Source organism: Bos taurus, chromosome X (genome assembly GCF_002263795.3).
Source record: "Bos taurus isolate L1 Dominette 01449 registration number 42190680 breed Hereford chromosome X, ARS-UCD2.0, whole genome shotgun sequence".
Classification (NCBI taxonomy): domain Eukaryota; kingdom Metazoa; phylum Chordata; class Mammalia; order Artiodactyla; family Bovidae; genus Bos; species Bos taurus.
The window spans coordinates 37196724-37221074 of NC_037357.1; the positions used below are offsets into that span (position 1 = coordinate 37196724).

The following is a 24351-nucleotide window of genomic DNA, read 5'->3' on the forward strand; positions in this document are numbered from 1 at the left end:
TACCCGTATTGGCATGTTCATTCCTTTTTATCACTGAGCAGCAGTCTGTGATATGGAGGTCCCGCAGCTCCATCAATGGGCATTTATTTAGTTTGTTTCAAGATGGGGGATCATAGGAGAATAGCTGCCGTGGACATGCAGGTACAAGTCTTTGTATGGACTTGTGCATTCCTTGCTTTTTGCTACACACCTAAAAGGGGAATGGGCTTCCCTGGTAGCTCAGTTTGTAAAGAATCATCCTGCAATGCAGGAGACTCCGGTTTAATTCCTGGGTCAGGAAGATCAACTGGAGAGGGGATAGGCTACCCACTCCAGTATTCTTGGGCTTCCCCTGTGGCTCAGCTGGTAAAGAATCCGCCTGCAATGTGGGAAACCTGGGTTTGATCCCTGGGCTGGGAAGACTCCCTGGAGAAGGGAATGGCTACCCACTCCAGTATTCTGGCCTGGAGAATTCCATGGACTGTATAGTCCATGGGGTCGCAAAGACGACTGAGCGACCTGCACTGCACTTAGAGGGGGAATGGCTGGCTGAGGGGGGCTGGGTAGGTGAAGTTCAAGTTCGTAAGAAAAGTGGCTAGCCAGGGTTGCTCCGCGGTTGGCTCCACTCCCTTGCCGACACTTGGTATGACCAGTCTTTTTAGTGTTAGTCATTTTGGTGTGTGTGTGCACAGCCATGTCCTTGCAGTCTTCTCAGGCGTTTCCCCGGCGACCGACGAGGCTCAGCAGGAGGCGGGGGCGGGACTGTGCAAGGAAGAGGGAGGAGGAGGGAGGAGGAGGGAGGAGGAGGGAGGAGGCGGGAGGAGGCGGGAGGAGGCGGGAGGAGGCGGGAGGAGGCGGGGAGAGGCCCGCAGGGAGGAGCGCCGGCCCGCTGGCCCCAACCGCCGGACCCGCCGGCCGGCGCGGGGTGTCTTCCGCTTCTGAGCGGTGGCCTCGCCCAACCTCTCTGCCAGCTTGGCTACGGACACCTCCGACACTGACCCCAGAAGAAAGACAGCAAAAGGGGAGAGTTGTCAAATGCATCCTTTCTGGCTTTTCAGAAACGGGTCGTGCCACTGTATTCCAGAAAGTAAAGACAAGCTTCCAAGTGCATCTAATGAAACTGAAAGAACCTTCCTGAGAGTGGCACATAGGCCGACTCCCCGTGGTTCTCCCTCCCGGGCTCAGTTCCAAGAGTCCAGGCCGGGCGGGGTGCTCCATGGATACTTCTGGCCTGACTGACGGTCTGACCTGGTTTCCAGACTTGACAAAGAATCCCTACCCACCCCACCAAAAACAAACACACCACAAAGAAAACCTCAGATTCTTTGCACCGAAATATTGGTGCACAGTTCAAAAATTAAAAATTAGCTAAGACAATCCAAAAGCAGATTCAGAAATGAATATACCATAACCTGGGGCTTCCCTGGTGGCTCAGCAGTAAGGAATCTGCCTGCCAATGCAGGACATGTGGGTTCGATCCCTGGGTCGGGAACATCCCCTGGAGAAGGAAATGGCAACCCACTCCAGTATTCTTGCCTGGAGAATCCCATAGACAGAGGAGCCTGGCGGGATATGGTCCACGGGGTTGCAAAGAGCCGGACACGACTCAGCGACTATGTGACTACACAATGCCATAACCAAGTGGAGTTCATTCCAAGAGTGAAGAGGTGATTCAACTACAAATGATGTTACTATAATTAGCAATATTAATACATCCAAGGAGGAAAACATGACATCAGTAGATCTCAAAAGCGTATTTGAAACAATTCCACCCAAAAGAATGGAAAGTGGGGATTGGGACAGGTACTTATACATCAGTGTTCACAGATGAGTGGACAAAGTGTGGTAGAGACACACAGTGGAGTGTCCTTCAGCCTTAAAAAGGAAAGAAATTCTGATACATATTTCAACACGGACAAACCTTGAAAACATTATGCTGAGTGAAATAACCCAAGACACAACTGGACAAAGAGTGTATGATCTATGGTATGGGGTCCCTAGTGCAGCCCAGCTCACAGAGGCAGAAAGCAGGATACTGGGTGCCAGGGCCTGGGCACTGGGAGGGGACAGAGCTTCAGTTGGGGAGATGGAGAGAGCTCTGGGGATGGATGGTGGTGATGGCTGCACACGAGTGTGAATGATCTGAACTTCAATACCACTGACCTGGACAGTTCAAAGTGGTCAAAATGGTAATTGTTTAAAAAAAATCAGTTCACTTAATAACACAGGAATTGAAATAGATGGCGTTCCAGTTCACTATCCACCCCAGAACGGTGGCTTAAAGCAACACCAAAGGTCCATTTGGCTGGTGGGTCCAGATCACAGGCAGGGCTCATCTTTGTTCTATGTGGTGTCAGCTGGGGCCAGCCCACTGAGGGCTGGGCATCTTTGCCAAGATGCCGCGTGGGCAAGTGGGTGCTGGATGGTCCCTCTGCACACGTGCCCCTCTGGGTCACCCCCCTCACAGTGTGGGACCTGTGAGGGTGATCCTCGCAAGAGATGGACTTCGCTTTGGATGTTACTAATTTCTTCTGCCAGACCCCATCTAGTCAAGGCAGTCATAAAGGCCCGCCAAGGGCCAAGGGGACTCTACCTTCTGATGAGGGAGTGGAAATGTTCTGGAAGAGCAAATGGTGTGGGGGGTATCACTCCAGCCATTGTTGGAAAGTTAAATCTGTGATAGAGGCTAGCTTCAAAAGCTGATATATGATACATATGCATGCGTGCCAAGTCACTTTCATCATGTCTGACTCCATGCGACTCTATGGACTGTATAGCCAGCCAGGCTCCTCAGTCCATGGGATCCTCCAGGCAAGAACACTGGAGTGGGTTGCCATGCCCTCCTCATGATATATATATCTCAAGCCAAAAGGCTAGATGAGTTACTGTCTGGATCCTTCACTCTGGGGAATAATTTTGAGGATTAATCTGGGTTGTTTTGTTGTTCAAGTCGTGTCTGGCTCTTTGCGACCCCATGGACTGCAGCATGCCAGGCTCCTCTGTCCTCCACCTCCATCCAGGAATCCATCCACCCTGCGTTTGCCTTCTTTCTCACCTCTCAGCCCTGCTGACCCCACAGCTCTTGCTGCTGGGGGTCCCTCAGTAAGACATACTTCTGGGTAGAAGTCAGTGAGAAAGCCCACCTGACACCCACCATCTCATCACTTTAAGTCCCAGGGGGAGGCGGCTTCCCCCACACTGCAGCAGCTTTTGACCTGCTCAGGCGTGAACCACAACTACAGTCACCCAGCCTCTTAGCTCCCGGTGCCTCTGCTATGGCAGGAAATTCTTGTTTAGGACGTAAAAGTTGTAAATAACTTTATTGCTGATTTCAGGAGCTTCCTCAAAATCCATTTATCCAAACATGGCCTTCTTTAACCAGCCCTCATCAGGGTGATGGCCTCCAACCGAGCATCACAGCCCCGGCTTTGCAGAGGGCCCTTGTTCTTGTAGTTACCTTCAAAGCCCTGGCTCAGCAGGGTCCACAAGTCCTGAGTCAGGTTGGCTCCATCCCCATCAGATCCCATCATTAAAAGTCCAGCCTTACAGCAGACTCAAAAAATCTAATTAAAAACATCTCACCCCTGACCTGGCCCTTCCAAGAAGTCTCTAAGGCTCTGACAAGGTCATGGTCTCTCTCAGTGCAGGCTGAAGTGATTTTGGCCTGGCCTGACCAAGAATCATCTTGGTGACTTCACAGGGGAGTGAGTGGGCGCCAACAGGGGCCTAGGGGTCTTAACTTGTGAAATCTGACACCAACATCCTTTCCTAGTCCCTTGTTACATCACACTGGGAACAAACAGACCATCCTGTCCCCAAGACAAACAATTCTGGGACTGGGCATCCTTTCCCACTGCGTTGTCAAACTGGGAACAGAGCAGAGTACACGAGCTTCTGGCTCCAGGACAAACTTGGTCCAGGAAGGTAAGACTGTAACCCAACCCTAGGTGAAGACCCAACCCTAGGCTGTGTCCACCAATCAATCCACAGTGACCATGTCATACCCTTGGCTTGCCCCCAGATTCCCACCTGGATATCACTGCGCACTTTCCTGGCTCCGAGTCTTTTTTCTAGGTTCCTCGGTCGAGGTGGTGTCCTTCCTCATCGCCTTTGCACTGAGTCCAGTAAACTCAGCTTTGCCAGATCAAAAGGTTTTGCCTGTGGTCTTTGAGGTGTCTGCTGCCAACAGCTGCAATTGGGAAAAGGTGTGAGGGGGCCCCCATGGTCACCCCGAGTGGCTGCACACAGGTAGCAAGGGACCACACACACACACACATATGTATCCCCAACTTAGGTTGTGTTAGGTTCCCAAGTTAATTAGGCAAAGAGGAAGAATTGTGTTCAAAGCCAGATGGTGGCACCAGGTTGGGGGAGATGTGGCCCCAGCCCCCAGCAGGCCTCAGCCAGGCAGGGTCCCCCAAGTCTCATTCCTTCTTACACTCCCTGGGCTCACCCCACTGTGAGAATGCCTCCGTGAAAGGTAAGAACAGTTTGGTGAATACAAACTTTGCATATCATTCCATATCATGTGTGGTTCTTATTGGATTCGGTTTTTCTACTTTTTGAGACTATTTTGACATATACCCAAGAATGGAATTGCTGGGTCCTGTGGTAGTTCTATTTTTATTTTTTAAAGGAATCTCCATACTGTTCTCCATAGTGGCTGCACCAACTTATCCATTTCACCAACGGCGTATGACGGTTCCCTTTTCTCCATGTCTTTGCCAACATTTGTTATTTATTTGTAGTCTTTTTGATGCTAGCCATTCTGACAGGTGAAGATTTGTACAGTTTTGCATGGCAAGTACCAGGAACAAAGTTAAAAACTTTGTTTTTAAAATGTCCCAAATAAGGATAGACTACTTGGAACACAGATCATCCTGGATATGGAAAAAACTCTCTGTTCCCGATAAGAAAAAGATGTAACTAGGTCACTCACATGGAAAGAAACTCAAAAGGGCCCATGAAGAACATCCAACACCACTCAAACCGAAAGAAATGCACATAAAAAGCAAGCTATGCTTTTTCGCCAGTGAATTGGCAAAGGTGAAACTTTGGCCAATACCTGGTGTCTTGGAGGCCACATGGGCTATGTCTACGAAAATGAGCTAGTGATCCAGCTCCTGAGGGTCTCGCCTAAAAACTACCATTGCCTCAGTGTGTAAAAATACACGTGCAAGGAAGCAGGATTGTTTGTAGTGGCAAAAGCACAAAGAGAAGAACTGGAAACAACCTAAGTGACTCCCCAACAGAGGACCACGTACATCACTTGACAGCGTATCCAGACAGTGTCTGCTTCGCAGTTCCACAGAGGAGCAAAAGGGGGGGTCCACCTGCGAGCAGCCTTTGGGCATCCAGCTGGACATGGGGTGGGCTGGGGGAGCACCGTTTTGAGCAGTAGCTGGTGGACCGTGGAGGCTGGCATGGTTGCTCTCTGCTCTTGGGGAGGAGATGATGCAGGAAGGGAAATTCAGAAGGGCTTTGTCTTCCTTCATATACTATACTCCTAGGCTGTTTGGGGTTCTCCATGGGAAGCAGGTATTTTTAAAAGGCAAGGTTTGTTTAAAAAAAAAGACTCTAAAAATGTTCTGGCTAGGAAAAAAACTGACCACATGGTGGCCAGGAATGGGACTACTGATCCCAGGTTGGCTTTGCTCCCAGCCTGCTCACTGGTTGCCTTAGTAACAGGCTAAGAGAGGGGGAGCCAGTTATCTTGGGGAGCCATTAAGGCAGTGACTCAGCAGAAAACCTAGCCCAAGAGGGAGGTCTCCATTCACTGTTTGTGCCTGCTGACTTTCATTCTCTTTTAGAAAAATAACAGTGAGGGAGGATTTCTGATGTCACATCTGCAATCTGGCAAGAGGATAAAAAAAATGAAGGTTTTAGGATGCGTCGACCCTCTCTTCTAAATTGTCACTAGCAGAGTGATGTCTCTTCTGTCCCTAGGAGACCACGGGGCCCCTGCCCTCTGCCAGCCATTCCTTTGGCTCTACTGAATCTGCAGCTTCTACTTGTGGCCCGGCATCCCAGAGCCTCCTGCTGATGGCGTAAAGCAAGCTTCCTTTTGCAACTAGTGGCTCCTAGAGCACAAGCAAGCCGAAAACACCACCCAGCATTAGCTGGAGAGCTTAGTGTGGTTCATCCGTTCAACAGAGAGAAAAGCAAAGGGACATAGCTTTGCTTGGATTTGGTTCTGGCTTGCTGGGGCACAGATCTGTCTTGACCAATGTTATAGTTTAATTTCTGAGTTTTATGAAGAGACCCAAGTGGCAGGAAAGGAGGCAGAGGGGAGAGATATACAGTGTGGAAGAAGATAAGATAGATGTGTTGGCTAGCTGTGTTGGGAGTATGAGTGAGGGAATGGGAGGTGTCAAGAATAACTTGTGGTGACTTTTCATTCTGGTCACAATTGATAAGAGTATATCAGAACTAACTCTCCCTGGAAACACCTTGAGAAGTTGGTCAAAATGTACATTTTTCAAGAACAATTTGTAGTCACTGGAGAACAAGGCCTACTCAAGTGGCTACAGAGGAAAGAGGACAAAAGCAATATTTGAAGAGATAGTCGCCAGGAACTTTTCAGAAGTGACAAAAAGACATCAGATCCTAGGTTCAAGGAGGTTACAAACATTGAGCAACATAGATACAAAGAAAATCACAGCTAGGCACCAGGCGCCTCACACAGTCAAACTGTTGAAAATGCAAGACAGAGAAAACTATTCGAAGCAGCTAGAATGAAATGAAACATTGCTTGCAGAAGCATTATAATAAGACTGGTAGTGGGCTTTTCTGGAGAAGGAAATGGCAACCCACTCCAGTGTTCTTGCCTGGAGAATCCCAGGGACAGGGGAGCCTGGTGGGCTGCCATCTATAGGGTTGCACAGAGTTGGACACGACTGAAGTGACTTAACAGCAGCAGCAGCAGCAGCAGTGGGCTCTTCAATAGAAATAATGAAAGGTGATAGGATGATACCTGAAACAGTGCCAAAAGGGAAAAGTTGCCAACCTGGAGTTTTATACCCAGAAAAATAACCTTTAAAGATGAAAGTGAAATAAATACATTTCAGGCAAATGTTGGGGAAACTCAATGCCAGCCTACCTATCCTGTAAGAAATACTGCAGGTAGTTCTTCAGGCTGAAGGGAAATGCCCCTGCACATGAAAAGGTGTTCGACACCATTAACCATTAAGGAAGTAGAAACCTGCAAACTACAATAAGTTGGCCCTTCACACCTACTAGAATGGTGCTCGTCAAAAGGACAGACAGTAACTTGGGACCCTCACACGTTGCTGGCGGGGCTGTAAAATGGTGCAGCCCTTGTGGAAATAGACAGAACTTCAAAATGTTCTATGTAAGTTATCATACCACCTAGCAATTCCACTCCCAGAGAAATGAAACACAACCACAGGAAAACATACACAAATGTTCATAGTGGCACTATTCATAGGCACCTCAAAGTGGAAACAACCCACATTTCCATCTATGGAAGAATGGATTAACAAAGTGTGTTCTCTCCGTATGATGGCATATTATCCAGCCATCAACAGGAATGGAGGTCTGACACAGGCTGCAATGTGGCTGAACCTGAAAGTCATGCTACTCAGGGAAAGAAGTCAGACACAACAGATCACATTTATGTGCAATGTCCAGAATAGCTAAAATCATAGAGAGAGCAAATAAGTTAATAATTGCCTTGGGTTGGGGCTTCCCAGGTGGCGCTAGTGGTAAAGAATCTGCCTGGCAATGCAGGAGACTCTGGTTTGATCCCTGGGTTGGGAAGATTCCCTGGAGGAGGACATGGCAACCCACTCCAGTGTTCTTGCTGGGAAACTCCCATGGACAGAGGAACCTGGCGGGCTACAGTCCACGGGACCACAGTCGGACATGACCGAGTGACTAAGCATAGCCTTGGGCTGGAAGGGGGACAGGGAAACACAGGCAGTGACTGCTGATGGGCATGCCATTTCCTTTTGCAGCTTGGAACAAGTGAACGCTATGGTATGTGAGTTATAGCCAAGAAAGGGTGTCACAGACCCCAGCATAGTCACCCCAGCCCTCTTGATAAACACGTCAAGGAGCCCCACATTTCCTCTGCGTACAGAGGTCCATCCAAAGAATATTTGCTATTTAAAGTGTTATTCAAAAAACATTGACGTCTAGGTCATGGGCCCCATAGAGGGGATTTGGTGATGTTTGCAGGAGTCAAGAGCAGAAAACAGCGGAGGATGGTTCATACTCATTAATGGCTCTGGTGGTGACGTTATCCTCTCATTATTTTCTTGACCCTATTTTCAGCCAAGAGATGAAGTCATTTGAGAAATAAAGCAAGGGAGGGATGGAGGGATCCAGGGTGGAAGACCAGAGCAGCAGGAAGGCATACAGAGCATTAGCAAGGGAATCTATGCGGTTGATGCAGCATAAGTGAAACCATGCAGACACTATGAAGCCAGGAGTGCTGGGGGAGGGGTATGTGCAGGCTGCAGACCTGATCCGCAGGGTAACCCAAGAGGGATGACACTAGTGACATTGAAAGAATGTGAGAAAGGAAAAAGGAAGGAACACAGAGCAGATGGGACAATATGGGCATCTCAGGAGGGAGAATGGGGTGTCACTGGTTAGTGGGCACAGGGTTTATATTGGTAATGATGAGAAAATTGGGGGGTTTCAATGGTGGTGATGGTTACACAACACTGTGAATGTATCCAGGGCCACTGAACCGGATACAAATGGTTCACATGATAAATATTATGTCATATATATTAACCACAATAAACACACACACAACCATATGGGCAATTACATTAAAATGTCAGTGGATAAACAATGATTGCCAGGCTGGATTAAATGGAAAAAAAAACCAACAGTATGTTGCTTACAAGAGTCACATTGTATTTTGAAACAAAACAAAACAAAACAAAACACACAGCTATCTTAAGATAGAATTGACATAAATTCAACTGCACGTAATTGGAAGCCTAGACCTCTGAAAGTTCTATCTATGAAACTGTTACCTCCAAAAGTTTCTCCTCCCTCTTGGTGACTCCCGTCTCTCGCACCTCCATCCCCACCCATTCCTAGACCAGCCACCCACCAGCTTTTGGTCAGGAGAGATAAGTTTGCATTTCCTAGAATTGTGTGCTTTTTTTGGTCTGGCTCCTTTCACTCAGTGTAGTTACTCTGAGTCCAATAGTTCATTCCTTTTTATTGCTAAGTTTTCCTCTGTTGTATGAACACACAGTTCACGCAGTCACCTGATGGCTGTTTGGATTGTTTCCACTGTCTGGTTGTTGTGATTAGAGCAGCTGTGAACACTCACGTACAAGTCTTGGTGTGGATGGATGCATTTGCTCCTCTCAGATGCTAGCTGGGGAAAAGTGTATCATCATATAAGTGGATGATGCCATTTTAAGACACTGTCAAACCATTTTCCAAAGTGGCTGACCCATTTGACATTCCCAGCAGCAGTGGAGGAGAGCTCCAATTGTTCTATGATTTATGTGGAAATGCAAAGAGCCTAGAAAAACTGGAAGATCGATCTGGAAGAAAAACAAGATGATCTAGAACAACAAACCTGAAGGCTCAACGCTCACAGAAATAGAGACTTGCTCTAAGGCAGCAGTAATGAAGCTGATACGGTGCTGGTAGAGAGAAGGCAGAAAGCCTGGTGTAATGGAACAGAGAACAGAGCTGGCCAGAAGGTTGATGACAAAGTCCCCACTGTGACCCACTGGGGAAGGATGGTCTTTTTACTTACTGGTGGAGGCTTCCCCAGTAGCTCAGGGTAAAGAATCTGCCTGCCAAGTAGGCAATACAGGAGACATAGTTCTGATTCCTGGGTCAGGAAGATCCCCTGGAGAAGGAAATACCATGGACATAGGAGCCTGGTAGGTGACAGTCCATGGGGTAACAAAGAGTCAGACGCGACTGAGCGACTGAACATACGTGGGAGAGACAGGATATCCACGTGGGGCAAAAAGGACAGCTTGATGTCAACCTGTCACCAGAAACAAAAATCAACTTGAGGTATCGCATGGACCTAAATATGAAATGTAAAATAATGAAGTGTCTAGAAGTCAAAGGAGAATATCTTTATGACCCTGGAGGAAGCCAAAATCTCTTAAGCAGAGCACAGACCAACAGAAAAGATCTTAACAGAAAAGATCTCTTAACCCAAACAGAAACGATCACTATGTTGGGCTTCATTAAAATTAAGAACTGTTCCTCAAAAAATGTCATTCAGAGTGTGAAAAGATAAAGCCTAGAGTGGCAGAAGATGCTATGGGACACTTGTCATCCAAGACAAATCCTCTGAATGGACACAGAAGCCCTGCATATCAACAAGGGCCTCATCAGGCAGTGTGCCTTTCCCAGGAGCGGACCTGCAGATGGCCAACAAGCAGATGGACACTGACCATGAGTCATCAGGGAAATGCAAACCAAAACCACAATGAGATAGCCCTTCATAGCCCTTTTGGAATGACTACAGTGAAAACACGCAGAGAACACCAAGTATCCGTGAGGATGTGGAGCAACTGGAATGGTCATGAACTGCTTGGGGAGAGGGGGTAAACTGGTGCAGCCACACTGGAAGACATCTGGCAGGACCCGCTACAGCTGACCACATGCATCCCATGTGTATATGTGCCTGGGTTGCTCTGGTACTGTGTCACCCAAGCTGAACTGAAATTTCTGAATTTCCCAGAACTCCCCTCCACATGTGATCCCAGGTCAAGGTTGGCCTCACGAGAAATTTGGGTGCAATCTGGCAGATGAGGAGGGGGTAGAAAGGCTGGTGGAGGGTGGAGTGCCTTTGTGGTTTGGAGTTGAGAACTGTGGGAAGCGTGGCTGCAGGTTGCTGCACATGTGACCTTGTGTACTGGCTTGTCTGTGGGCCACTTGCACCATGGGGATACGGTGAGACCAACACAGGCTTCACTGGGGTTTGCTTTCCCATGAATGGCTGTCTCTCCTTTTCAGAAGCCAGGACTGCTGAGCTGAGGTCCAAGAGAGGCAGAGGCTACAGCCTCACACACCCCGGCAGGCCGAACCTTATCTGTAACCAATAGTGGTTCTGCCTCTAGGCGAAACCCTAGTGCATAGAACATCCAAGAGAAATGCAGGCATCCATCACCAAGACGCGCACAGAAATGTTCACGGCACCTTTATTTATACCAGCCCCTGACTGAAAACAACCCAGACATCCGTGAAGGGGAGAAGGGGTGAAATGTGGTCTGCGTGTGCAATGGAAGAGCACGCAGGCACGAAGGCCTGTCTGCTGCTACTGCTCGGCTGCATCTCTGAACAACGTGCTGAGTGAAAGAAGCTAGCCACAACAGGGCCCGTCTACGCGGTTCCATTTCTGGGAAGTTCAGGAACAGAGCAGACCCTTCTGTGTTTGAAGCCAGCAAAGTGGTCCTCTTTGTGTAAGGAAATGCCCTTGTGCTGGTTTTCAACACGTCCATGAATCCTCTGACACTCCTCGCACCAAAAGCTGGACTGTAATCACTTCCCTCTTGAGGATACAGTGGAAAGCAGACTGAAACTAGTGATATGGCCTCCAGCAGGCCATCTCAAGGGGCTCACTCTTAGAAGCAAGCCCCCATGCTGGGAAGAAACCATGTGGCCACGAAGCAGCAGTATGCGCAGGTAGGTGTCCCGGCCCTGGCAGGGTACTCGGCAAATCCCCAGTGTCAACCACCAGACACGTGCAGGAGCCTGAGTGGTCCCAGCAACCAGCCTTCTGGCTACTCCAGCTGACACTGAGCTGTACCCATCAGAGGCCTGCCCACGTTGTGGGTTCGCAAAATAAATGTCATCGTTTCAGCCCGTTTTGAGGTGGTTATTTGGGACAATAGATAACTGGTGCTGACTTAGATCTCAGTGGTGGCTGTCACCTGGCTGTCTATAGCCAAACAACATCAGTGAGCTGGGAATCCAGTGTTCTATTTTGTCATTTAGGTTTATGGCACCTGCAAGACATCAAAGAGGACATGCTTGGTAGGCATCTGGGTGAAAAGGAGTGAGTGGAGGTAGTGAAGGGGTGGCGTAGAGGATACAGCAGGCAACATAGTAGAAGTAGCACCCAGGGGCCCGGAGGATGAAGTCAGAAGAGGGTCACGAGATTCAGTAACATGGTCAGTGGTGTCTTGGACATCACTTTGGTGGAATGGTCAGGTTGAAGCCAGATTAGAAAGGTTTGAAAAGGAAATGGGAAAAAAGTAAGAAAAGAGACAATTATTTTGAGACCTTTGTACATAAAGAGGAATAGAAAATTGGGGTTATGATTTGGAGAAAGGTGCTGGGTCAAAGGAATGGTTCAAGCTACTAACCAACCTACTGTAAAGCATGGGGAATTCTACTCGATACCTTGTGGTGACTGACCTATAACGGAAAAGAATCTAAAAAAGAACAGATACATCTATAGTGTATAAGTGAAAAGGATAGATATATTTATAGTGTATAAGTGAAACACTGTTGTACACCTGAAACAACATTGTTAACCTACTGCATCTCAAGAAAAATTAAAATCAAATCACATGAGACTGGAAAAAAAAGAAAGAATGGAAGCTACTAGAACATATTTGATGAAAGTAGATCCAGGAGTGAGGAACAAATGGATCCCACAGGAGAAAGATGGGGTCATCTTAAGACTGAAGAATTCCTCAGAAAAGAGGGGAATGTTGTGACTAGAAAACTAGACAAAATATCTGAAACAACTATTTTTAGATATTGGACAACTGGCAGTATCAGATTGTGATCAGAAGGAAAACAAATGTCGTGACCACTACGAGCAGCCTGGCATTTCTGCCTAGAGGTACCTTCCAGGATATGATGCAGCTCCCGAGTAGAACCAGTGGTCTCAGTTATTAGAGCTAACAAGCCAACAGGAGAGAAATAATAGAATACAAGAAACATGTGATTAATCAAAAGATATTAGGGACAGAGGAAAAGAGGAACAAAGGACAGATGTGACAAATAGAAAATAAAAAGCAGTTGATAGACGGAAACCTCACCATCACATGTAAATGGACTAAACAGATCAATTTAAAAAGATAGAGATTATGAAACTGGTTAAAGAAGATAAACCAAAACAAAAAGTAACACTGAACCATATGCATCTATAAGTGCACTTTAAATTCAAAGACACAGAACTGAAAAAAAGGCTATACCAGCGAACAAATTAAGCACAAGGAAGTTGGGAGTAGCCACTTATATCCACACAAGACAAAGCAGACATCAAAAGAAAGAACATTACCAGAGATAAAGAGGGGCATTTCATGATATTGAAAGAGCCAATTTATAAAGAACACAATCCTAAACGTGTATGTACCCAATGAGAATGTCAAAATACATGAAGCAAAATCTAAAAGAATTGAAAGGTGAAAGATAGAGTTACAGCTGGAGACTGCAATCCAGAGACTTGAACACTATCAACCATCTTGACCTGACACTTATAGAATACTCCACCCAACTGCCGAATATACACTCTTTCCAAATACACATGGAACATTCACCAAGCTAAACCATATGTTAAGTCATGAAGCAAGTCTCAATTATTTTCAAAGGAATGCAACTATACAGAGTAAATTCTCTGACCACCACAGAATTAAAAAACACATAACATACAGGTATCTGTAAAATCCTCAAATATTTGGAAACTAAATACACCTCTAAGTAAGACATTAGTTAAAGAAAATAATCACAAGGAAAAGCAGAAAACATTATAAATTGAATGACAATGAAAATAACATATCTAAATCAGTAGGATGCAGCTAACAGTATTCTCAAAGGGAATTTATAGCTTTAAATGCTTATATTAGAAAAAGAAACTTTTAAAATCACTGATTTAGGATTATACTTTAAGAATCTGGAAAAAAGATGAGCAAATTAAACCCCAAATAAGAAAGGACATGATAGTGGAACTTAATAAAAGAGAGAAAATGGACAATAGAGAAAAAATCAGTGAAACCAAACTTGCTTCTTTGAAATTATCAATAAAATTGATAAGCCTCTATTTAGGCTGATCAAAAAAAAAGGAAAGACGTGGGACTTCCCTGGTGGCCCAGTGGTTGGGAGTCCATCTGCCAAAGCAGGAGACATGACTTCAATCCCCAGTCCAGAAAGATCCCTCATGCTGCAGAGCAACTAAGCTCATGAGCTGTAACTACTGAAGCCTGTGCACCCCAACAAATAGTAGCTTCCACTCACCACAACTAGAGAAAGCCTGTGTGCAGCAGTGAAGACCCAGCACAGCCAAAAATGAAATAAATTCAGAAAAAGGAAACAAACAAATTACCAGTATTGGGGATGAAAGAGGGGCTATTGCTATATATCCTACAGATCAAAGGGTAAGGGGGCATTATTAAGTTTATGTCAACTTAGATGAAACAGGCAAATTCCTTGAAAGACACCAATTGCTAAAACTGACACATGAACAAAATCTGAAGGGCCTGATATCTAATTAAAGAAATTGGATTTATAATGAAACACCTTCCCTCAAAGAAAACTCAAAAAAAAAAAGAAAAGAAAAAATGAAAACTCCAGATGCAGAGGACTTCACTGGTGATTCCATCAAACATTTACAGGAGTAACACCTAAGCATATACAAGCCCTTTAACAACCTAAGAGGAGAAGGAAACACTTTCCAACTTTATGAAAGCTTGCTGCTGCTGCTGCTGCTGCTAAGTCGCTTCAGTCGTGTCTGACTCTGTGCGACCCCATAGACAGAAGCCCACCAGACTCCCCTGTCCCTGGGATTCTCCAGGCAAGAACACTGGAGTGGGTTGCCATTTCCTTCTCCAATGCATGAAAGTGAAAAGTGAAAGTGAAGTCGCTCAGTTGTGTCCAAGTCTTCTCAACACCATGGACTGCAGCCTACCAGGCTCCTCCATCCATGGGATTTTCCAGGCAAGAGTACTGGAGTGGGGTGCCATTGCTTTCTCCGTATGAAAGCCTATCTGACAGCAAAACCAGGTAAAGATACTACAAGACAACTACAGATCAGTATCCCTCATGAACAGATGCAAAAATTCTCAAAACGATAATAGCAAATGGAATTTAGCAATATATAAAAGGGTAACATCATGACCAAGTGCTGTTTTTATCTAAGGAATATAAAATTGGTTTAATATTAGAAAATCAACTTATGGGGTTTACCACATTGACAAAATACACCTATGACAATTTTATTGGTAGCATCATACTTCAAGGTGAAATATAACACTCTGCACCCAATACTAAGAACAGGGCAAGGATGTCCCCTTTCACCACTTCTATTCAATACCGGACCAGAAGCCTTAGCTAGTGTAACAAGGTTAAGAAAAAGAACAAAGGGAATTCCCTGGTGGGTCAGTGTTTAGGATTCTGTGCTTTCACTGCCATGGGTCTGGGTTTAATCCCTGGTCAGGGAACTAAGATCCCACAAGCTGCAAGGTATAGCCAAACAAAAAGAAATAAATGAAAAAAAGAACAACAGCATACAGAATGGAAAGGAAGAGGTGAAACAGTATTTGCACATGAGATGGTTGTGTGCATAAACCATCCCACGGTATTTACCAAACTATTAGAGCTAATGTGTAAATTGAAGCTAGGTCACAGAAGGCAAAGCCAATAGGACAGAACTCAATTGTGTTTCCATACACAAGTAACAAGCAGTTAGAAAAGGAAATATAGATGCCATTTACAATAAAAATGTGTAACATAGGGGAAAATGTAACAACCTATGAAAGTACTGCTGGGTAGTAGTGTTGTGTGACCTGTCACCAGCGTGGTGGCTTACTGGGAGAGGAAGCAAGTACCTGCAGAGGATTTGGGGGTGTGGTGGGAGACTGGTGTATGGGTTTGGACAGTCAAGAACCCTGAGAAGAAAGGCCCTGGACAAGCTCAGGGCTTTGTCACAAAGTCTACGAGTACAGCCAGAGATGGAAGGGTAAGCTTTTATTACTCCAGGAGAACTTGGATTCCACCAATGCCTCGCTTATGTGGGGCCTGTAGTGTGACTCATGACTGCAGACACAGAAGCATCTGGAGCCTCTGCTACAGCCCTGGGCTGCTCTCAGAGACACTCAGTGACACGAACCCTGGCTTGCTCCGAAAACTCGGAGTCCCCTTGTCTTTTTTCTTCCTCTCTGCCTGGCTCCCAACTTCCTGCCTTCTTGGGGCTTCTCACTGTCTGGGTAACACAAAGGTGTGTGCCAAGCCAAACCTGGAGTGGGGGGGGCATGACCCCTCTGCCACAAGCTGTGCCCGGGGGTGAAGCCTGTGGCCTGGAGAGCCTAGCCTGGCTCAGTGACTGTCCGCAGCACTGAGAGGTGGCCTGGGTAGCGGACCAGCTCCTGGTCCCCCGGGGCAGCCTGCAGACACTGGCCTGGCGGGAAGAGCTGTGGGACTCCCCAGGGCCTCTTGGAACCCCCACTTCCAGCTTGTGGATTAAACCACGGGCCAGCCACACCTGTGTCTTTTCCCAGTTACAAGGCTGGGAGGGGCCCCGCCTCGATGGCTCTGTGCCCTGTAGCCCTTAGCTACAGATGCCCTGCCCAACTGGCAGTGCCCACTCCTGGCTCCTCCTTGGCCCCTCCAGGGCCGGCGGCCTTCTGCTTCCACAGATGCTGGAGCGAGGGCAGGTCATGGAGATGTCCCTGCCCTACTCAGGGCGGGGGGCTCCAAGCCCGGCCCATGCCCACACCCCACAAGTGCCAGGGCCACCACACACCCTCCTCCAGGCAGATGGAGTCCCCCCACCCCCAATGCCCATGGGCTGCCAAGGGGTTGAGGGCCATGAGAACTTCCGACCATGAGAACTTGGACTTCCAGGTTTGGGGATCGGCCCAGGCGGGCGGTTCAGCTCCGAAACTCGTCTCTCTCTTCGGGCCCCTGCCTGTCCTGAAGGTCCTGGCCCGAGTCTGCACAGTGGGTAGGAAATGCCAGTCAGTTAGCCGACAGTGGGGCTGCCCTACCCCCTCGCTCCCAGGGCGCTCTCTGGACTTAGTGGTTTCCATTCCTCAGCAGCACTTCTTTGAATGGAACCTGCCCAGCAGGGGCTTCATATGTTTTGGAAGCATGGGCACGGGCAATCCCAGACTATGGGGAGGGGGAATGTTGGCAGGACAGGGAAGTAGGACAGGACAGGACTGGGCTGTGCCCAGAGCACATGATTTCTCAAAGGCCACTGTTCTCGGGGGGCACCTGGGAGAGAGCTGGACGAGAGCAGCTGCAGGCTGTCTAGGACCCCGTCCTCGTACAATGCCAGCTTCTGCAGCATCTTCCGTCGCGCCGGATTGATCACGATCTGCGGGGGTCGCGAGGACATGGAGCTGCCCAGGAGGGGTCCTGGGGTGGAGAGAGGACCCCCTGAGCCTCTGAGAACTCCCTGCTGACACTGCTGGCCTCGCGAGCCTTCCCCATCCCCAGCCTAGCTCCCTCCCTGCCCTCCCAAAGGACAGAGGTCCTGAGTGCTTTGTCTGTGGGCAAGGCCTGGAGCCCAATCATGGACTGGGCCTGCTTCACTCCTGGCCTGTCCTCAGCCAGCTGGGGGCATGGCCCGGCGAGACGAGATGGCCTGGGACAGTCCTTCTTTGGACCTTCCTGGGGTCAGGCGAGCAGCCCAACCCAAGACAGCAGCCCGCAACTTGCTAAGGACAGATGGAGCTTCATGGCGGGTCCTGGATCTCTCCTCCCAGAAGGCTGGGGTGGGGAGGATGGGGTTTGCCCGGAAAGGAGGCCTTTGGTCCCCTTGCTGGTACCTTCCACAGCTGTGGGCTGGAGACCCGGGCCGCTCCCACAGCTCGACTCTCGGGCGGCACCCCCTTGGGTGCAGGCAGCCTGCCCGAAGGGTGCTGGCACCCAGCTGGGGGCCCCTGGGCCCGCAGGGCAGCTGGGGCTCAGATGCCAGGAGTGCAGGGCAGCAGAGAGGTCAGACACGCTCTCGTCACTCTCCACGGGCTGGTTGGCACCTTTTTGTGGCCAGTCTGTAGCCTGGGCCTGGGCCCCCAAGGGCGCTGCCAGGGGCTGCCAGGGGCTGGCACGGCTCAGGGCGCTCCCGCTGGTGGACACGTAGGAGTTCTCTTGCGGGGAAGGGGGGCTGCGGCTGGCAGCCTCCAGCTCCAGGCATGGCCCTGCCACCACCACCTGCAGCTCCTCCAGTGTCTGGTACACCTGCAGGGAGGGACCGGGGCTCTCAGGGTGAGTGGCCCCATCCAGGTCCTCGCAGAGGGTAGGGAACCGCAGGGCAGCTCTGGGTCAGGGCCAGAGAAGAGAATCGTTGCCACTAAAGCTAAGGACCAAGAGCGGCTTCTCTTTGTCTTCGAGAAAGCAAACCTTGTTGCCTTGATGCCCTCAATGATGCTCCTTTCTTTTCTCAAGAGAGAGAAATGAGGGATGGGATGGGGAGGGACATGGGAGGGGGGTTCAGGATGGGGAACACATGTACACCCACGGCTGATTCATGTGAATGTATGGCAAAAACCACCACAATATTATAAAGTAATTAGCCTCCAATTAAAATAAATAAATAAATTAAAAAAAAAGAGAGACAAAGAGGTGGGACACAAAAAAGGCAGATGCAGTGGCGCCAGGCACCCAGAAGGGGGCGCAGTAAAAAGCCGATCGCCTCCCTCTCTGTACCCGGCTGGGTTCAGTGGGCGCTCAAGCCGAACCAAAGGGCAGGTGAGCAACATGTGGAGACTGGCATCTCAAGCACTTCCCATACCCCCAGCTCACAGGACTACCTGGGTCATTGGGGGTCTCCTCTTGGCTCGGCGGTGCAGGCAGCAGCAAGCCAGCTGGCCCAGGGCCAGGCCCAGTTGTGGTGGGCACGGCCCTGGCCTGGGGTCCAGGTGCTTCTTGTAGATCTGGGCGGCGACTAGGGCGGCCCACGTGTCTGCGGCCGGCCCGCCTTGGACTGCGGTCTGAGTGCCCTTCAGGGTCACCCCGGCCTCTTCCGCCTCCTCTTCAACCAAGTCTTTCTGTGGGATATGCAACATGAGTCTGGCCCCCATGGGCTGTGCCTTGTGCTGCCATCCCCTGGCCCTCATCTGTGTATGCTCAGCGCTGACTTGGGCCCCCAGGATCCAGCCATGCGCCCAGCGCCTGGGCTGGCTTTCACAGAGCTGACTTCCTGAGAGAGGAGAGACGTCGACATGCTTCGAAAACCAGGGGAAACCGCGGCAGGGAGGCCCCCCCAGGGGTTTCGATGGGGGGGCCCAAGCAAGTGACACTTGGGCTCTGATAGAAAGACAGCAACTAGCCAGAGAGGGCGGGGCTCAGAAGGGAGAGCCCCATGGAGATGGGGGGGACAGGACCAGACAGGAAGGACCAGGAGCAGACCCTGGGGTCGGGGGGCGTGGCCTTTCAGGCAGAGGAACAGGGAACCGCCAGGTCTGGAGGACAGACAGCAAGCTGGCAACCATGTCAAGGGTCTGGGCCTTCATCCCAAGCACGGTGGGGGTAAAGGGGTTCCACTGCCTCCTCACAGTTCTAAAAGAGCTTTTTGGTGGTTGCCGAGAGAAGTCATGGCAGGGACCCTGTGGGGTCTGGCATGCTGCCCCACAGCGGTGCTGATGATGGGCCCAAGTGCAGATCTATTTGGTGCCTGGTTCTGGCAGAGACCCCTGGAGACCCGGGAATGGATGGAAACAGCCCTGAGCCCAGGCAACACACCAGCTTATACAGTGTGAAGGATCCTGCAGACTAAGCAAAGAGGATCTGGATTTTGGGCTCTGGGTCAGTCCACGGAGGAGCAGACCTGCCCTGCAAAACCCAGGGAAGGCGTCTGGGGTGAGGGGGGACATGGTTCGATTTCAAACCATTGCCTCTCCCAGGTCCCCTGATTCTGTTTTCCACTGTGATTGGGCCGCACCTCCTCTCCCTGACCGCCCCCTGCACCGCCAAACCCAGGTGGGGTCTGGAAGGGCCCATGGCACTTGCCAGGGACAGAGAGGTTTGTCCCCGGCCAGGCAGATGCAGCTGTCTGGGGCCCTGCCTACTCTCAACGATGAGTCAGCAGAGGCCGGGCTGGCTCCTGTGGGGCCCCGCGTTCCGGATTGTTCCTCCCTCCCTCTCTCCCCACCTGCCTCAGGAGGAGGCTCACCAGATACTTGGGCTGGGCGCCATGCATCCTCACGGCCCTCTGGCCGGCCAGGGTCTCCAGCAGCACCTGCAGAGAGAGCAGGCTGCAGACTGGGGCCGCTGAGAACCTGCTCGTGGGACTCAGACTCGGGGGGTCTGGAGGGCCCACGTGGAGCAGAGGAATGGAAAATGACAGACATGTAGGTGCGGAGCCGTGCAGGGCACCTGAGCTGCGGAGGACAGGTCCCGGGATCTGAAGATGGTCAGGCCTGCTGGGAGATTCTCCAGGGGCTGCGGCCCCCCACCCCCAGGCCAGTCAAGGGCCCCGCAGCTCACCACGCCAAAGCTGAAGGTGTCGGTGTCTACGGCCAGCCTCCCGGTCTTCACGTACTCCTCGGGCAGGTAGGCCAGGGTGCCGCGCACTGTCCGAGTCCGGGCCACACTACTGCTCTGGCCGGGGTTGGCCCCTGTAAACCGGCTGAGACGGGCCAGGCCGAAGTCCCCCAGTTTGGGCATCAGTCTCTCATCCAGAAGGACGTTGGAACTTGGGGATGGAAGGCGGTGGTGTCAGCCTGGCCCTAGCCCTCTCTGCGACTCATCACTCCGGCACCTACTGCCCCCTGCCTGGTTCTGAGACAATCAGACCGGAGCCACTGACGCGCACCTCAGTGGCGGATCGTGGCCCGTGCTCATGGTGTTCTGGCCACTTGGGGCTCCGAGCAAGTGGCCCCCAGAGCCCCGTCCTACAGTTGAGTCCCTGTTCACCAGTGGGACCCATCCTTGGCCTCCATGTCCACCCCTGGCCCACACTGGGTGCTCAGTGACTCTCAGACCCCAGCCCTGACGCCCCCTGTTCTCAGGAGGATCGCTCAGGGCCAGGCTCCTGGGGACTAGGCAGCAGGCACCCCCGGTCCCTGCTGGCGGGAGGTGTGGGAGCATCACCCCTTGCCATAGGGCTCCTGCCACCCTCAAAGGCCCCCAGGGGCTGGCCGTGTCCCCGCCTCACCTCTTGACATCTCCATGGATGAGGCTGGGGCTATCTTGATGTAAGAACTGAATTGCCCGGGCCGTGCCCAGAAGGATGTCCAGTCGCTGAGGCCAGGAGAGAGGGGGCCAGGCCTGTGTCTGGAGGGGCACAAGGAAGAAAGGGGAGACCACAGAGCCACCATCTTTGATGCCCATCCATGCTTCCCCTGAGCGCTGAAGTGCCAGGTCAGAGATGCTCCTGTCCTGGGCTTGGTCAGCCCTTGCGTCCTGCGGGCGCCTCTCTAGACGGGGCTTAGGGGCTGTCCGTTGCCTCCTGCCCTCTGGACAATGCTGCCAAGATCCTTCCACTACTCTGTTTGCCCAGGGGAGAAGATGGGGCCCCTTTCAGAGGCCCCACGAGCTTGGCTTCCGAGCATGGAGAGTCCCCGATCACTGAGGCTAAGGCCCCGTGTCCCATTCGGACCAGGTGCCAAGCGTGATACAGTGTGCCAGGCCAGGCCAGGCAAGGCTTACCTGGACATGGAGGCGGTCTTCCAGGGAGCCATTGGGCAGGAAGCCATAGACAAGGCAGTAGAAGCCACTCTGAGCACAGTAGCCGGCAAAGTCCACGATGTTGGGGTGACGAAACCTACTTGAAACAGTGGAGTCTCAGCGCTCTGCTCCCAGCATCCAGCATGCCTTCCATCTGGCCATTGCGGGGGGGCGGTGTGGGGTGTGGACGGTCCCTAACCAGGTTCCCTGGCTCGCCTGGGCCTGGCAGGCTGCAGACCAAGGGGGAGCCAGGTCCCCGGACATGTGGTCCTGGCAGGGCCCTGCCCCTGCCTGCAGGCTCACCGCGACAGCTGCTGCACTTCAGTCTGGAAGCTCTGCTTCACTGTGGTCCACTCCAGGTCGGCCTCCTGCAGCCCTCGGGGAGAATGAGGCAGGGGGGACTGGCAGTGTGAGACTCCTGTGGCCCAGACTTCATGTCCCTCCCTGCCCCGCCACCTGTTCTGGGCCCAGAAGGAGCATGGGCCTGGGGGCCCTGGACTGTGAAATCGGAGGGCTGAAAGAACCCTGTGGGGTCGTGAAGGGGGTGGGGGAGGACCACAAAAGCCCAAGTCTGGGATCAGCCCTTGAGGGCCCTGGCGAGGATGCTGCACAGACCTCCTTGAGCCTCTTCACAGCATAGACGGTGTTCCTCATCACCGCCCGGTACACACAGCCAAAGCCGCCCTCCCCGATCTTGAGCTCCTCTGAGAAGTCGTGGGTACCCTGGCAAATCTCATGGAGGGGCCAGCAGAATGAAGAAGAGGGGGCCCCTGGCAGGAGGGACATGGGGCTCTCCGGGCTGGGCTGTGGGAAGAGACCCTGTGTCAGGTGAGGTCCCATGTCCTCCCCTCTGCCTCAGCTCACCCTTGCTGGGCTGCCTAGGGTGGCCCAGGGGACCAAAGGCAGCTGTCACTGCTTGCTGGCGTCAAACCTCTGGGTGGGGGGCAGGACCCACCTACCTTGGTAGATGAGGGGGCTGGAGATGGCAATGGTGGCTGGTGGGCAGCTGGGCTTGGTCCAGGGCAGAGCTCGGGGTCAGAGTGAGTCTGAGAGCCTGGAAAAGCTTCGTAAAGACACCAGTGAAAGGCAGCCAGAGGCCAGTGGCAGGATCTATCGGGGTGGCCAGGAGCAAGGGGGTCCTTTCCTGACGTTCATCAGGCCAACCCCCACGAACCCTCCCAGACCGGGTTGTCTTACCTGGGGAGAGGAAGGTGGAGGCCAGAGACGGCAACTTCCGGTGGCCAGGAACCGCAGCCTCGGAGGGTGCGGAGATGCTGCTGGGTGTCAGGGAGGTGGTGCTTGGGGGCAGAAGGGGGGCGGGAGGGTGCCCTGGGAGGCCGGAGAAAGAAAGGACGTTAGGCCCAGGCTGGAGGGAGGAGCTCCGAGGTAAGCCCTGGGCGGCCCCTGTTCCAGGGTCCGGGGGGTTCCGGGGGTCTCCAGGGCCGCGCTCACAAGCAGTGATGATATCCCGCGCCCGCAGCAGCTGCAGGTGCGTGAGGATGCGCACGAGATCGGCCACGCGGGCGTTGCGGTTGATCCACGGCCACAGGACGCTGGCTGTGCGCTGCCCGGAGCGCTCGCACAGCCGCAGCTCGGTCTGGTCGCGGACGATCAGGGCGGCTGCGGGTCAGGGGGCGTCAGGCCGCGGTGTCCAGGCCCCGCGCGGCTCCCCGGCCCGTCCCGCCCCGCCCCTGTCGGCCTGCGGCCACCCACCGAACTGGCACCAGTCGGCGGGCTCCAGGGCGTCCATCACTTTGTAGAAGCGGCACATGACCCAGGGAGGCACCTCGTACAAGAAGTGCTGGGCGCCGGGGACGGCGGGGTCTCCCGGGCCCGGCCCCCCGGCCATGGCCACCGCCGCCGTCGCCGGGCCGGGGCCTCTCCGGGCCGCGGCGGGCGCGGGCCTCGGCCGGCCGGGTCCGCGAACACTGACTCACTTCCCCTTTAAGGCGGCCTCGTGCGACGCCCGGCGGGCCGGAAGGGGCGGCACCCGGGGCCGTCACCGCCTCGCCCGCCGCCGCCGCCGCCGCCAGCCCCGGCCACACGGGGGCGCCGCGCGCGGTCACGCCTCCCGGAGGCAGCTCCCCGGGCCCGGCGAGGCGGACTGGTGAGCTTCCAGGAGGAGGAGGAGGGCTCCAAGGGCTGCAGGAGAGCGCTTCTCGGCTCCAGGGACGATGGGCACAGCGAAGGCCTTCCAGAAAGGGTTAGAAGCGGGGCTTCGGAGAGCCGCTGGCTGGTCCTCTTTAGGTTTCCGTTTCGTGGGGAAAGCGGTGGAGAGGGGTCAAGACATCCAGGCGGGACAAGGTCAGATGTGGGTCACACCAGGGCTCCCGGCTGACTCTCTGCAGCTGGCTTGAGGCTGGGGGCAGGAAGAATGATCTGGAAGCTCGCAGCATCTCCACCCACCTCCTGGGCCTGGATCCCATCTTTTCTTGGCCCTCCGGGAACCTGCTCCAGCGGTGGTTAGGTCTTTGCAGCATCTGCCCTCTTCTTCGCTGGCTCCTTCCGCTAGCACAGAAAATGTGTTTATTACGTCTCTTAGAGACAGACCTTCGCTCCGGCTGCCCTCCTCCCTCTTGTCACGCTTGAGGATGGCAGGCTCTGGCGGCTCCCACCCCTTTCTCTGCAGCTCACAGAGCACCGTACTTGGCCTGTCTGGCGTCTCCCCACAGGCCTCCAGCATGCCTCCATCATTCGCAGTAGCAGCCACAGTAGCAGCCACCAGGAAACTGTTACCTCTCTGAACGTCTCTGGAGTTCCTCTCTTCCCCACGGGGCTCTGACCTAGATG

At 52.2% G+C, this 24351-nt stretch overlaps 1 protein-coding gene across 2 annotated transcripts; it reads right to left on the reverse strand.

Moving 5' to 3' along the window:
* Positions 1–15900: 15900 nt before the first annotated feature.
* IRAK1 (interleukin 1 receptor associated kinase 1) lies at positions 15901–23491 on the reverse strand. 2 transcript variants are annotated; one of them, XM_024988112.2, is made up of 14 exons: positions 23275–23491; positions 23014–23181; positions 22759–22890; positions 22521–22624; positions 22177–22365; positions 21865–21929; positions 21544–21658; positions 21050–21168; positions 20380–20587; positions 20066–20131; positions 18705–18941; positions 17721–18132; positions 17164–17266; positions 15901–16880 (listed from the first exon to the last, which is right to left on the reverse strand). In XM_024988112.2, exons 1-14 carry the CDS (start codon positions 23408–23410, stop codon positions 16622–16624), a joined length of 2313 nt encoding a protein of 770 aa, XP_024843880.1. In that variant the 5' UTR covers positions 23411–23491; the 3' UTR covers positions 15901–16621. The 2 variants fall into 2 exon arrangements, with proteins under 2 accessions (XP_024843880.1, NP_001035645.1); NM_001040555.1 differs by having other exon boundaries at positions 16774–16880; positions 17164–17307; positions 23275–23423.
* Positions 23492–24351: the final 860 nt, after the last annotated feature.

Bases quoted from the DNA above. Each gene is read 5' to 3' on its own strand.
- IRAK1 (XM_024988112.2), bottom strand. From the start codon at position 23,410: ATGGCCGGGGGGCCGGGCCCGGGAGACCCCGCCGTCCCCGGCGCCCAG. The intron at 22,625-22,758 runs GTAAGACAACCC...GTCTTTACGAAG, and splicing joins CTCCACCTTCCTCTCCCCAG to CTTTTCCAGGCTCTCAGACT. The intron at 18,942-20,065 runs GTGAGCCTCCTC...CATATCCCACAG, and splicing joins GCGCCCAGCCCAAGTATCTG to AAAGACTTGGTTGAAGAGGA.